General features: G+C 43.4%; 1 protein-coding gene across 5 annotated transcripts in view; it reads right to left on the reverse strand.

Moving 5' to 3' along the window:
* LOC122548353 (misshapen-like kinase 1) overlaps positions 1-15,999 on the reverse strand; it is a 298,781-nt gene that overhangs the window by 11,490 nt on the left and 271,292 nt on the right. For all 5 annotated transcript variants that reach the window (XM_043686894.1, XM_043686890.1, XM_043686889.1 and 2 more), the window contains 3 exons: positions 14,761-14,904; positions 11,826-11,934; positions 8,397-8,564 (listed from right to left, as the gene is read on the reverse strand). In XM_043686894.1, coding sequence (XP_043542829.1) covers positions 8,397-8,564; positions 11,826-11,934; positions 14,761-14,904 — 421 coding nt within the window. The remainder of the gene's footprint in view (positions 1-8,396; positions 8,565-11,825; positions 11,935-14,760; positions 14,905-15,999) is intronic.

Consider the following 15,999-nt stretch of genomic DNA (forward strand, 5'->3'; position numbering starts at 1 on the left):
AGATAACTAGAATCCAGAGAAAGTATATTCCTGTTAGGATGAAAGGAAAGGCTGGTAGGTATAGGGAATGCTGGATGACTAAAGAAATTGAGGGTTTGGTTAAGAAAAAGAAGGAAGCATAGGTCAGGTATAGACAGGATAGATCGAGTGGATCCTCAGAAGAGTATAAAGCAAGTAGGAGTATACTTAAGAGGGAAATCAGGAGGGCAAAAAGGGAACATGAGATAGCTTTGGCAAATAGAATTAAGGAGAATCCAAAGGGTTTTTACAAATACATTAAGGACAAAAGGGTAACTAGGGAGAGAATAGGGCCCCTCAAAGATCAACAAGGAGCCACAACAAATGGGGGAGATACTAAATGAGTATTTTGCATCAGTATTTACTGTGGAAAAGGATATCTGTCGACTCTCCTGCTCCTCGGATGTTACCTAACTTGCCATACTTTTCCAGCAACACACTTTTCGACTTTAACAAGGACATGCTGGACCTGAACCCTCATTAACTCACTTTTGAAAGCCTCCCTTTGCCTCCAAACAGTCTTCCCCAATCAACTTTTGTACATTCTTGTCTAAGACTATCAAAATTGGCCTGGCCCCAGTTTAGAACTTTAACTCATGGCCCAGAGCTACATTTTCTATAATTATTTTAACATTAATGGAAATGGTCACTGGTCCCAATATGCTCCCCTACTAACGTTTCCATCACTTGCCCGAGCTGATTTCCCAAGAAGTGATCAAGTTTTGTCCCTTTCTAGTAGGGCCCTCTACATACTGTAGTTGAGAGATTCTTCCTGAAGACACTTACATTTCTCTCCAAGCCCTTAGCACTTTGGCAGTCCCAGTTGATGTTTGGAAAGTTACAATCCCCTATTACAACTTCATTATTCTTGCATCTATCTGCGATCTCCTTACATATTTGTTCCTCAATCTCCTACTATTTATTGGGGGACATTTAGTACAATGTTCTACCCATATAGACTCAGTGGACAATCCCTCAAGAACGCCCTCTCTTAGAACTGCCGTCATGTTTTCCCTGATCAAAAATGCAACTCCCTCTTGCCTCAGATTAGATTAGATTAGATTACTTACAGTGTGGAAACAGGCCCTTCGGCCCAACAAGTCCACACCGACCCGCCGAAGCGTAACCCACCCATACCCCTACATTTACCCCTTTACCTAACACTACGGGCAATTTAGCATGGCCAATTCACCTGACTTGCACATCTTTGGACTGTGGGAGGAAACCAGAGCCCCGGAGGAAACCCACGCAGACACGGGGAGAACGTGCAAACTCCACACAGTCAGTCGCCTGAGTCGGGAATTGAACCCGGGTCTCTGGCGCTGCGAGGCAGCAGTGCTAACCACTGTGCCACCGTGCCGCCCACTTCTATCCTTCCTACAGCATCTCCACCTGTCGGCCCTCTTGCATTGAAATAAATGCAGTTTATCCCAGACTTCCCTTGCTTGCTTCCATGCTCTTGCCTGCCTGTCTAGTACTGGGATTACCAAAACTGCCTTTACTATTTATCTTGCTCTCATTAACATCTATACACTATCCTAAACCTTCTCTTTTATTTCTCTATTGCTTTGGATCCCAACCCCCTCCCAAATTGCTGTAGCAAATCTGTCTGCCAGGATATTGGTCCCTCTCTAACTCAGGGGCAATTTCCCTGTTTATCAGTGTGATTGAGAGTAAATTTCCAGATTTACAATGTCCACTCGCTCAAAGATCTTCCATCAGATCACCTGTGGAAAGCTTTAAGGCCAAAAACTCAAATTCTGCCAGTCTGCCCAGCTATTGGAGACCTCAGACTCAAGGGATCAAGATCACAATACATTTTGCAGTGTTTGTAGCACAAATGTCCCTAACGTCTCAAGAGGAAAACAGCTTGATTGTAGGCACTTTTGGCTCAACTTGTCTGCTGTCTGTACACGGTTTTATTTCCAATTTTTAAACATGGTCTGGGCAGATTCTTTGTATTACCCATCCCTCCATTTCTACAAGAGTGCCTGGACCCAAAAGTTATCTTTTTGAAGCCAGAAGTGTTGCACCATTCAGATTTTAGCAAACACAATTTCATTAGATTTCTAGGACTTTTGCCCTCCGACAAAATGACAAGCAGCTAGTGTGACTTGATGAAAATGGATGTGTACAGTCTGGCAAGGATCAAGGAAATGTAAAATGGCATGGCTGTAACAGTGAACAGAGCTTGCTATTGAACAGTTATCAAGCTGTTTTTCCTCCAATATCTTGCTCAATTCCCATGCTTGCATCAAATCTACAGCAGCACCTCGAGACATTGAACGCACTCCAGTTAATTACACGTGGTGTTCAGACCAATAGAAAAGGGACATTAATCACCTGAGCAAAATGTACCAAGTAACAAATGCCCAAGTATGTTAAGCAACTTGCAGAACATGACTACACCAGCAACACAGCAGCAAGCCTTGTTGGAAAACCATAAGATTGGCCCTCATGTGGCGCAGTGGTAGCATCCCTATCGTTGAACCTGAAGGCCTGTGTTCAAGCTCCACCTGCTCCAGAGGTGTGTTCTTCCCTGGGCAAGGAATTCAGTAGATTACTGACATTAACCAGCAGGTGGCGATAGACCCAACCCCACAGCTATTAAACAGAATCTCAGCCTTTTTAAACAGCACTTTAAAAAAAATCAGGAGAATTAAACTGGACAGACTTCCAAAACATGAAACCAGATGGATCCAACACACCACGCTTCCATGGATTACCAAATACACCAACTAGGGGCTTTCCTCAGCCCCATAGTCTCCCTACCTGGTACACCAACATATAGACTAGCCAAGGAACTCCACTGAAATCTTTGAGGAGAAAGTGAGGTCTGCAGATGCTGGAGATCAGAGCTGAAAATGTGTTGCTGGAAAAGCGCAGCAGGTCAGGCAGCATCCAGGGAACAGGAGAATCGACGTTTCGGGCATAAGCCAGCCTACTGCGAATCCTCTTACAAGGATGCCTTCCTTGAAGAAGCTCTCTTCCTCCCTCTACAAAGATTTCAGGGAGTCCACCTATCACATTTCCGACGCCCCTCCCCCAAGTCCCTCCTCCCTACCTTTTATCTTAGCCTGCTGGACAAACTTTCCTCATTCCTGAAGAAGGGCTTATGCCCGAAACGTCGATTCTCCTGTTCCCTGGATGCTGCCTGACCTGCTGCGCTTTTCCAACTCCACTGAAAACCAAATCACCTAATTGAAGTCTCACGCCACTCCATTCACTCAACCCAAGAATTCCTGAACACCAAAGACACCAAGACAGAAGAGGACGAAATAACGGTCTCCTTTGACGTTTCAGCCCTTTTCACATCAATTAACATTGGCCTGGCCAAAGAAACACTACTAGGAAAACCAGGACCACAAACACCAGACAGCACCAACTTCATCCGCAAAGACATCCTCCTCAAGCTAGTGGACCTGTGTTTCACCACCAACTTCACGTTCAATAACAAAACCTCCAAACAAGTCAACGGAACACCTATGGGATCCCCAATATCAGGGCTCATAGCAGAAGCAGTAATGCAGAGACTTGAACAAGCTGCTCTCCCATCTATCCAACCCAAACTTTGGGTCTGCTACGTAGATGACACCTTTGTCATCACAAAACAGAACAAATTAGAAGAAACATACATCATCAACAAGATCCTGATAGGCACGAAATTCACAAAAGAGGAGGAGAACAACAACATACTCCCATTCCTAGACATGACAGTTGAACATACAGTTAACAGAGAGCTTCAAACCAGCGCCTACAGAAAAACAACACACATGGACCAAATACCTAACCTGAGAAGCAATTATCCCAACACCTACAAACTGAGCTGCATCAAGACATTATTTCAATGAGCTACATCACATTGCAGCACCCAAGAACTACAAAAAGCAGAAGAAAAATATCTATACAATGTTCTCAAGAAAAACAGGTACCCAATAAACGCAACACGCTGATTCCTCAGAAAAAAACTCAAACAAGCAGACACAATGCAACCAAAAACTGTAGCCACACTACCTTACATCAAAGACATTTCAGAAATTACTTCCAGACTACTCAAACCCCTGGCATCATTGTAGCCCACAAACCTACTAACACACAAACAGTGATGAACGAACCTAAAGGATGCATTAGATACAAAATGCAATGCAAAAACTGTAAAAAAAAACACATTGGACAAACCAGCAGGAAACTTGCCACCAGGATACATGAACACCAACTGGCCACCAAAAGACATGACCCACTCTCACTAGTTTCTATACATACAAAGAAGGACATCACTTTGACTGGGACAACACACACACATCCTAGGACAGGTGAAACAAAGACACACATGAGAAATCTTAGAGGCACGGCATTCGAAGCAGAACTGTATCAATAAACACATCAATTTAGACCCTATCTACATTCCCTGGGAAAAAAAAAACGGAAATGACATCACCCACCTTAAGAAACCAAGACCTATAAACAGAGAGGCGGGACATACCACCAGCGCTTCACAGAGACTCTTGCTGATGTTATCTAGTATGGTGACGAAATATCTGAAAACAAACCTTCGAGCTCAGCAAGCTAACTGAGAGACTTATCATCAACCTGAATTACAAATCTTCTCAAAAATCGCTAATGTGATTCATTGTTCCGAGGAGGTGCTGAAGGTGACCGATGAGCGCATAGCAGTAGAGATTGTCTGCATGGATTTTCATAAGGTTTTTGACAAAGTCCCTCATGGCCAGCTCATCCGGAAGATGAAGATGCATGGGATCTACTGTGACTGGGCCACTTGGATTTTGAACTGGATTGCCCATAGAAGGTAGAGGGCAGTTGAGGAAGGGTGTTTTGATAAAATGGAGAGCTAGAATGTCTTTCCTGTTTCTGCAGTGAACACTATCTCCAAGTGGAAGGATATTTGTGTGGTTGGAGAACCACTATTTGTGGTGTTCCACAGGGATTTATACTGGGACCTCTACTTAATGTGATATACATAAATTACTTGAGTGAAAATGTAGATGAGTTTACAGATGACACAAAGATCGGCAGAGTTGTGAATAGTGTAGAAGATTGTTTTAAGAACAGAATGGAATATAGATCAGTTGCAGAAGTGGGTGGAGAAATGGCGGATGAAGTTTAATCTAGCTAAGCATGAGGTGCTGCATTTTAGGAGATCATACGTTAAGGAAAAGTATACAGTTAATGGCAGGTCTCTGAACAAAACTGATATACAGAGGGATCTTGGGGTTCAAGTCCATAGCTCTCTGAAAGTGGCCACACAAATAGAGAGGGTAGTAAAGAAGGAATATGGTATGCTTGCTTTTATTGATCATAAAATTGAGTGCAAGAGTCAGGATGTCACGTTGCAGCTCTAGAAGACTGGTTAGGTCACACTTGGGGTATTGCTTTCAATTCTGGTCACCACATTACAGGAAGGGTGTGGAGGCTTTGGAGAAGGTGCAAGAGGTTTACCAGGATGCTGCCTGGATTATAGGGGATGAGCTATCAGGTGTGGCTAGAAAAACTCTGGTTGTTTTCTCTAGAATGGCGGAGGCCAACGGGAGACTTAGAACATAGAACAATACAGCACAGAACAGGCCCTTCGGCCCACGATGCTGTGCCAAACATTTGTCCTAGCTTGAGCACCTATCCATGTACCTATCCAATTGCCACTTAAAGGTCACCAATGATTCTGACTCTGCCACTCCCACAGGCAGCGCATTCCATGCTCCCACCACTCTCTGGGTAAAGAACCCACCCCTGACATCTCCCCTATACCTTCCACCCTTCACCTTAAATTTATGTCCCTTAAATTGATAGAAGTTTCTAAAATTATCAGATGGATCGATGGGGTTGACTGTCAGAATTTTTTTCTCGAGTTGAAATGTCTAATACTAGGGGGCATGCATTTAAGGTGAAAGGGAGAAAGTTTAAAGGAGATGTGAAAGGCAAGTTTTTTCTTTACAGAGAGTGGTAGGAGTCTGGAACATGCTGCCAGGGTGATGGTGGAGGCAGATACTATAGGGGTATTTAAGGGACTTTTAGATAAGCATATGGATATGCAAGGAATGGAGGGTTATGGAGCAAGGGCAGACAGAAGGGATTAATTTAATTCGGCTGCATGTTTGGCACAACATAGTGGGCTGAAGGGCCCATTCCTGTGCTGTACTGAAATATATTCTACAGATTCAGAGTCTTCAACTGCTCATCATGTGACAAGCCCCTCATCACAGGGATCATTCCTGCAAATCTTCTGTGAACCCCCTCCAATGCCAACACACATTTCCTTCAGATATGGGGCCCAAAACTGCTCACAATATTCCAAATGTCCTCTGGCCAGAGGTCAGCGGTACATCTCTATTCTTGTTTTCTAGCCCTCTTGAAATGAATATTAACACTGCATTTGTCTTCCTAACAACTGTACTGAACTTGCATATTAACTTTAAGAGAATCTTGAACTCGGACCCCCAAAATCCCTTTGCGCTTCACATATCTGAATCCTTTCCCAGTTTAGAAAATAATTTATGCCTCTATTCTTCCTACCAAAATGTATAACTTCATTCTTTGCCAAATTGTATTCCATCTGCAACTTTTTTGCCCATTCGCCTAGTATATCCAAGAGCTGCTGCATCTTCCCTGTTTCCTGACTATTATCTGTCAAAGTATGGCAAATTAAGTTTAAGGACAGCAATCCCTTGCAATGGTGCTGACGGATTTCTTTTATAGAGAGTACTGCAAGCACATATAGGCAGGATGGGTAATTAATGTGTCTCACTTCGAAGATAGGCACATAAGTTCTGGTTTCAGCCTACCAGAGGCTTTGGTGCTCTATCATTAAATATATTTAAGGCTGGGATAGACAGATTATTAAAATGGTGACTCAGGTTGGATGGGCTGAATGGTCTACTTCTGCTCCCATGTCTTATGTTGGTTCTGAACAGAGCTCCAGAAAACTTTAGGGCGGCATGGTGGCTCAGTGGTTAGCACTGCTGCCTCACAGCACCAGGGACCTGGGTTCAATTCTCACCTCGGGCAACTGTGTGTGTGGAGTTTGCACGCTCTCCCCGTGTCTGCATGGGTTTCCTCCCACAGTCCAAAAATGTGTAGTTCATGTGAACTGGCCATGCTAAATTGCTCGTAGTGTTAGATGCATTCGTCAGGGGTGAATGTAGGGGAATGGGCCTGGGTGGGTTACTCTTCGGAGGGTCGGTGTGGACTTGTTGGGCTGTAGAGAATCTAATCAAAACTTTGATAAAAGCTGGGTGATTTCCTGAGCTAAAATTCAGCAAATGGATGATAATTTTAGTATGCAGGTTGAGGGCGGTTAAACTCTGTCATACACATGAACACTTGCGAGTTGAAATTAAAAAGGGAAAACTACACAATCAGTTCCATTGTGTTTTGGGCTTGCTACATCACCAATTATGGCCAATTTTAATTTGGGGCAGGGAGAACTGGGCTGGAGGAAACTGCAAGTTAAACAGTTTGTTAGAAACATGCCAATTGTGTGCACGAACCAAATTGTTGGACTGATCTCACAGGTGACAGGAGCTGTGACACTTGTAGAAGGCTGCAGAGTGTAAACAAATTATACATTGTTGAACGACTGAGTTAAGATCTTGGAGTCAGGAGCAAGGAGATATGGAAAGTGTGACTGACTGGAGTCACATTACTATCTGCCAGAGGTTCACACTACAATGTTAAGAACACTTTAGAAGGCAGCCCGATCTTTCAAAGGCTAAATTTGAAAGTAATTAAGCCCTCCAAACCACTCTCTTTATTACCAGCTGTAAAAACTACAGTTCAATTGACCCCCATGTGTAATACTCATTGCTGGGACTTGAATTGCAACAACTGACACAAAAATGTATTTCTGGATAAAAGGATTCAGCAAATCTTCGTCTCTCACCCATTTGGACTTATTGATTTGTGAGATGAAGCATTTGTTGGGAGATGGTTGTGTGGTGGGGGAAGGGGGAGTATGGCAGTGTTAATGGGGTGGAAGGCAAGTTCCTATAGAATACAAACAGCAGAAAGAAATGTTCTTATGTGTTGAAGATTGTATGCAAATTCCTCTCAAGTCCCTCTGATACAGTATCTTGTTGCACTTCCAAAGTATTCAGTTCCACTGAATACTGACCACCATGTTTAAGGAGGGATCTTTGTGCCATCAAATTGACTTCTTGCATTGAATCAGCATCTCCTTGTTCTGGAGTGAACTCTTCCATGATGCTTGCGATCTTATCGTATTAGTGGATCTTGTACGTTGGTCATTAATAAATTTACATGAAACAATGGAAGCAAGTATTTTTCACTCAAGAAGCGGCCAACACATTCAAGTGGAAATCACCACAACATCAAAAAGCACTTTAAAAAACATTTCAGCTACTGACCCCACAAGGCAGCACAAAGTATTTCAGAATTAAAACGTTTCTTGTATTTGCGTATTTCGGGCGTATCACTGTGCGGTCGGGTGTTGGCCGGATTGACATTCACCACCGAGCACTTCCTGTCTTCATACTTCAGTTGGTTTAATCCGCCTCCATCACTGATGCTTAGACCTAGAAGCGGAAGAGACAATCAACCATCACACTTAATTATAGAATCAACTAACCTAATCCGCATCTGCTCCAAACCCTTGCACTGTTTGGCATGCTGGCTTGTTTTTTTTAGGATTAGATTTCTTACAGTATGGAACCAGGCCCTTCAGCCCAACAACTCCACACCGACCCTCCAAAGAGTTACCCACCCAGACCCATTTCCCTCTGACTAATGCACCTAACACTATGGGCAATTTAGCATGGCCAATTCACCTGACCTGCACATCTTTGGAGTGTGGGAGGAAACCGGAGCACCCGGAGGAAACCCACGCAGACACAAGGAGAATGCCTGTGTGGAGTTTGCACAGTCACCAGAGGCTGGAATCGAACCTGGGACCCTGGTGCAGTGCTAACCACTGAGCCACTGTGCACTGACATTGTCCAACAGAGAATTGAGGACTCAAGTGTCAATTACATTTTTAGCTACTCAATGCAAGAGGCACTGTAGAAACCAGACAGCTGTTGTGGGGACTGGCTGCACCTGGTCACTGTCTGACGGATGGGCAGTTAGAATCAGGAACCCTTATTGAGGGCTGCTTCCTACTATCAAGAATTGATGGAGGAGGGATGGTTCTATAGATTCAAAGCATCCTTGGATAAATCTTCAGTAAGATTATTGACACGCAACACTTTCTAGAGTTTCTTAAAGCCTAAGGCAATTGAATTCTTTGATTTGTGATGCCTATTACTAACTCTATTATGCCTATTACGTGCACCGAAGACAACAAGTCCCACAGCCCACCCAATTAAAAAACGATACTAGCTTGACTATAAACTCATTTCTTCAAACTATAATATTCCATGATTTTAAGCTACGACTAGCTCGTTAGAGATCAGGCTTCCAACTAAATCTGGTATGAATTAGACTGCAAATCACCACATCATGCACTGGCTCAACATTAGTTTAGGTTAGATAATAAGATCGGAATTACTTAGAAAATCCACATCAGCTTTCTGACTCATAAAACAATCAAAACTCTAATAAGCTCCAATTAATATACAGTAAGTGCTGGACTCAGTTGAAGTACAGTTAATTGCAGCATCCTTTTCAATAATGCATTGCAGATTTTGATTGCTGTATTTCCACATTCATATTGCAAAATAATCCAACAATTATGTGGCATTTAATGGTCAGCTTAGGATAGGGCAAGAGGGATGAAGCCTACGTGAGCAAGGAGAAAGGAGTAACTCACAGATTGCAGCATCTTGATGTCACGTCACGGGCTAAACCCTCCTGCTTAATTTAAACAAGCAACACAGAAAAGGTTTATCCCGTGCAGTAACCTGTGAAAATTCGAGTGGCCAAGAACTATTTAAAGTAAAAATTAACAACTTTCTTTCTTAAAGTATAACAGAGAATAATTAACTAACAACTATTTACAATTCCTTCCTCTGACTTTCCCCTCTATAATACTAGCCCGATAAAACCCCCCAATTAAGATTTACTGGAAAATTCAAATTTAAAAACCAGTCGAATCTTCTTTTTATATCTTCCTCTGTAGAGTTGCTCTCCAGGTCAGTGTGGATATTTTTCTCTGTGCAAACTCCTTCTCTAGACAGGTACCTCTCAGAGTTCTGACTAGCAGCCTAAATCTGTTGGTCTTTTGGCAATTGTCCTTCAACTGTTCAATGTTTCCCTGTCTTATACCCCCAAAGCATCAGTGTGTCATTGGCTTTTAGATTAGATTTTTTTTAGATTAAATTAGATTACATTAGTGTGGAAACAGGCCCTTCGGCCCAACAAGTCCTTACCTAACACTACGGGCAATTTAGCATGGCCAATTCACCTGACCTGCACATCTTTGGACTGTGGGAGGAAACCGGAGCACCCGGAGGAAACCCACGCAGACAACGTGCAAACTCCACACAGTCAGTCGCCTGAGGCGGGAATTGAACCCGGGTCTCAGGCACTGTGAGGCAGCAGTGCTAACCACTGTGCCATCGTGCCACCCACTTTTGCCAATATACTGAATTCAAACTTGATTGGAGTTTGTATTTTTTGGGGTATAATTTAAGCTGATTGGCCCAATTCAATTTGTTTTTGTCTCCAGGCAACCAGCTACACTAGCTGCTGGATCAAAAGGTTACAGTATATCTGGTTCAGAACACTTGGCGCTGTCAGGTAGTTCTGCTAGCTTTTAAATTTCTTGAAGGTACAGTACACCCACATCTTCATTACACTAGTAATTGCTTTCTTTTAAAAGTCCAAATCATGATTAGGAACTGCCTTGTACGGTTTGCAAATAGGCTACCAGATGCACCTTGCATTGGGTCATGACAGAGTGAACTTGTGCCTTTTGCACGATCTTGCTGGTGGTGGAGCTCTCAATGAACATGACCCAGGCATTTTTTGAAGCCTACTTTTTCCTGGTTTACTACTTGATGGATGAGTCTTTGGGGCGTTGTGCATCAACAAAAGGCCTGATAAGCAAGAAATCTGTGGGCCTGACAGGGACTAAGCCAACTGCTCAACTTCCTGATCTATCCCATGTGTGCACTGAAAGAGGTTTGGGACCGAGAAGGTACCAGATTTGAAAGGAGAAATTTCTTTTCTCTTCCTGTTCTGATACTGGCAGGAGTTCATAAACCTGCAGGGGAAATCTTTATTCAAAACCACACAAAAAAAAAATCCCAACTATATTCTAAAACAATCTTGATTGATGCAAGAATTCAGGAAACCATTAGCAACCTCCATTCATAACACATCCAGCTACTCCTTGATTTTCAAATTTTCACAACAATCTTTGAAGGTCTCTGGTGCCTCACACTAAGCTTTGTGGCCTCTGGCAGGCCAACACTTCTCAATACCACCTCCAACCAGCGAGAACTCTGTGCTCCTCCAACCTCAGTTTTCAGAACAACCACACAACAAATATTCTTTTGTCATCCAAATGTTAGCGATGCTTTCAGATAGCTAAACCATAAAAAGATCCACAGTTTCCTCCTGACAAAAGCACTTCTCACTTTCTCCTTGCTCCCCAAACCTATCTGCTCCTAATAACTTTGGAGGTGATTTGGATGCAAAGTTTCAGTTGACAGTCCTCCTGTGGGACACCTCATAGCACTTCACTGAATTTGAAAACAGGGATAAAAGCTTTCAAAATACAAATACTGTCGTCATGTAGGAAATGCGTAAATGGCAACCTGAGCCCAACAATTCAGTTTTCTTCTAGCAAGGCAAAGAGCAAATGAAGTCCAGTCAAGGGATATCTCAATACTCACCACCGATTTGTATTGTATCCCCACCAGCGTCCATCTGGTACATTCCAAGATCAACAAAGGTGGTAAACGATGACTTGCCAGGTGATTTCACAAGGCCTCTTGACTGAAACTGTAATGACAAGTTGCACACTGTTGCTGTAGTGATACATAGATCACAGGATGATATACAATACAGAGGTGATCCTTCCAACCATCCTGTCTGCGACTTCACTGAAAACAACTGCCAGTGAGTCCCACTCAGCTGCTTTTCTCAGTTTTCAAGAAAATACAAGATCGTTGGAAATTATACATATTTGAAAACTTCACCAGGAATTACAATGGAAGTTTAAAACATGGTTCTAAAATCTATAAAATCAAAAGTTTGCTATTGAGCATTAGCCCACTGTCAATGATGATTCAGTTCAATTATTCAGCTTAGGCTAAAGGGTTTACATAATCAACTTCTGTTCCTTTGATGAGGATTTTTAACACTAGAGTGGGCATGAAACTTCCTGCACAAGATAAATGCTCAAATTAACACCATTGCCTCAAAATCTCTGCCAATCCTGCGCTCTGAAATCATCTCTTGCATTTTGAGCACACAAGTTCAACCCATTTGTGTCCTACAGCAGTGCAAAAAGTGGCAGTATGTCCTAAAGTAGCAATTTGCAATTTATTTCCCAAGCTGTGTACAAAGGGTGTAGGGTAGAGATCAGGCCTAGAGATATGACCTCGGTGAAATTTCTCATCTGGCTTAGATTTGGACAGCAACATGCTTACCAGCTTCACTGGAGGATTCTCAACCCTAGAATGTTCCAGAGACTGAACTACTTCCTTAATAAAACAAGCATGGTTTATACACAACATGGCTCCATAAAGGAAGCTGATCCAGAAGGGTTATCACTGCATACATGTAGGTAGGACTGATATGGAGGTGCCGGTGTTGGACTGGGGTGGACAAAGTCAAAAGTCACACAACACCAGGTTACAGTCCAACATCGTTATTTGAAATCACAAGTTTTCAGAGTGCTGCTCCTTTGTCAGGCAATGTAAAGGGATGCACACATGCATAGAATGTACAGACAGAGAGATCAAGAAGATAGTACAAATGGTGGGAGTGGAGTGTCGACAGGCTGAATACCAAGTCGGTCCAGGTGATCAAAAGTGTCAGACGGTGTGAGTAAAGTGTCAACAGCTGAACAGTAAGTGAAGGGATGACCTATAATCCAATTAATTGAGGCAGAGAGATAATTACAAACTATTAAAAATAAGATAGTGCCAAATGGCTGGAATAATGTAATAGGTGTAAGAGTTGTATGCCAAGGGTCAAACCAAAGTAATGAGCAATCCAAAACTGTACAAACTAATTAAGGCAGAGAGATCATAAGTTATTCATGTCAATGATCTGGCATGTCTTGCAGAGTTTGCTGTGACAGGATCATGTGATGCTGTGGTGTACCACAGTCTACTGCAAGCCCATGGATAAGCTCACGATGCTGTACTTTTCTAGCTTCCACCCTAAACACATTAAAGAAGCCATCCCCTACAGACAAGCCCTGTGGATACACAGGCTCTGCTCAGACAGGGAGGAATCCGACTGACAACTAAAGATGCTGAAAGACACCCTCATAAGAACAGAATACAGAGGACGGGGTTGGGGTTGGACCGGGTCAAGGGGTAGGGGCTCACGCGCTTTGTGCTGGGGGGAGGGGACCGGGATGGACCGGGATGGGGGGGCGGGGGGGGTCTTGCACACTGTGCGCTGCTGCAGTCTCCTGAATAGAGAGCAGACTTTAAAACTCCGAACCCCAGAAGAAAGGCATTTAATCGATTTTCCAAATAATTGATTATCCGAACGAAATAGTGCCTGCCCATCACGTTCGGATAATTGAGTTTCCACTGGACTCTGCTCAACTCATTGATCTCCAGTTCGGACGTGCCACAGCAAGAAACCGCAATGATGTCCTCAGAAGACAAAGGACACGACCGGTAGATTACCATTCACTGTCCAGTACTTCCTTGGGGCGGAGAAACTAGACCATGTTCTTCACAGCCTTCAACATGTTGTTGATGACATCGAACATCTCGCCAACATCTCTCCACTTCTCTTAAACAGACTATCATTCACAGCAAACTACCCAGCCTTCAGGACAAGAGCAACCACAACACCACACAACCTTACTACGACAACCTCTGCAAGACATGTCAGATCATTGAGATGGATATTACCATCACATGTGGGATCACCCACTACGTACACGGCAGGTACTCGTATGGCTCAGCTAATGTTGTCCATCTCATATGCTGCAGGCAAGGATGCTCTGAAGCACGGTATATTGGTGAGAACGTGCAGACAAAACAACAACGGATGAATGGTCACTATGCAACAGTTACCAGACAGGAATGTTCCCTCCCAGTCAGGGAACACTTCAGTTGTCAAGGACATTCAGCCTCTGACCTTGGGGTAAGTGCCCTCCAAGGAGATGAAAAGAAAATTATTTCACCTAAAGGATAGGAGGAATCTGGAAGTCACTGCTCATAGGGGTGGTAGAGGCAGAAACCCTCATAGCATTTAAGCAGCATTTAGATCTGTACTTGTGATGCCAAGGGCGTAAAAGGTTATTGGTTAAGTGCTGCAACATGGGATTAGAATAGGTAGGTGGTTGTTTCTGACTGATACAGACACAATGGGCCTTAAGGCCTTTTTCTGTGCTGCAGATCTCTCTGACCCTATGACAGAGCTCCCATAGTGTCTGGTTGAGAGAACTTTCATATGGATCCCATTCCCAAAGTCTGATGTACACTTTCAAGCATTTGTCTGAATCTCTTGTGTATCTGACTATTGAAGGTGCCTCCAATACCCTTCACCTCTCAATAAGCTAAGAGGAGGTTCGGTTACTGTCAGAATTTCACAACAACATACTGGGGGTAGCAGTTAAATCGCAGCATTACTTACCTCTGCTAAACCATCGTCCTGCTGTGAGGTAGGTCCCTTGGGATCAGTTGGGGAATGGCTCTGCCGCACTAAATCGGGCAGGTTAACGTGACTTGTGAAACCATTGCTGTCTGGATGATGGACCCCTCGTTCTTCCTCGGGTGTCTGTGAAGAGAGACAAAGCTTCAAGTCTCTCTCGGCTTCAAAGCTGCTTGCAACCCTTCCTTAAGCTTCTGGTACTGACATAATTTGAGTAAAACAGCCAGTATTCGAGCAAAAGTTTGCATGAAACTCACACCACTACCCACTGACTAAAATAATTAAATGTGGCAGAAACAGTGCAGTGTTAGCAATTACTTCAGATAACCAGAGGCAATCACTGTGTACACAATAAGCGGACTGAGGACCACAAGCTGAGATGGACTCCAGGCCTTTGTTATACAACTGACTCTGATCTGTCCACTGAAATAGTTGAATAAGCCACTCTGTCCGAGTGAATGGGCAACAAAAACATGTTGGTGGCACCCATATCCCATGAATGAATAAAGAACTTGAAAAATTTCAGAGGGCCTACCTGGTATTAAACCAAGATAATAAGATGAGTATCCTTGTAATTCCTTTAACTATTCACTAGGATCTTTGGGAATTGGGAGAGAAAGGCTCATACAAGTTATCAATCGAGAACCTGATGTGAGAGCAAGGTTCCAAATCAGACACACAAAAGGATTTCGGAACAAGATTGTTGAGACAGTGGAGAAAATATTTACCAGGATTATTTCAGGGATGAGGTTTTAGCGATGAAGTTAGATTGGAGAAGCTGGGCTTGCTCTTCTCAAAGCGAAGGAGACTAGGGGAGATTTCAACAAGGTATGTGAGGTGACGAGAGACTTGGATAAGACAGGCAAGGGAACGCCCCATTATTTTATGCTAGAAAGAAGAGGGACACATTTTAAAAATTTTGGAAAAAAAGATATGGGGATTGGCAGCAAAGTGGGATAGACTGTTGCACCCACCACATTGAGTGGTATAGATCTGGAATTCACTGCCCACAAGTGGATTCAATAAATTATTTCACCGGGGAGGGTGGGGTGAGGGAGTCGGGAGAGGGGGAGAGAAAGCACACAATGTAGGGGACGAGTGAGGGAAGGAGAAAGAGAAAGTGTGCGATGGGGAGGTAAAGAGAGAGAGGAAGTGACAGGGGAGGCAAGAGAGCATAAGGAGGAATGATAAAGTGGGAGGTGAAGAGAGGGAGAGCGGGAG

The sequence above is a fragment of the Chiloscyllium plagiosum genome, unplaced genomic scaffold (genome assembly GCF_004010195.1).
Source record: "Chiloscyllium plagiosum isolate BGI_BamShark_2017 unplaced genomic scaffold, ASM401019v2 scaf_52, whole genome shotgun sequence".
In the NCBI taxonomy this organism is placed as follows: Eukaryota; Metazoa; Chordata; class Chondrichthyes; order Orectolobiformes; family Hemiscylliidae; genus Chiloscyllium; species Chiloscyllium plagiosum.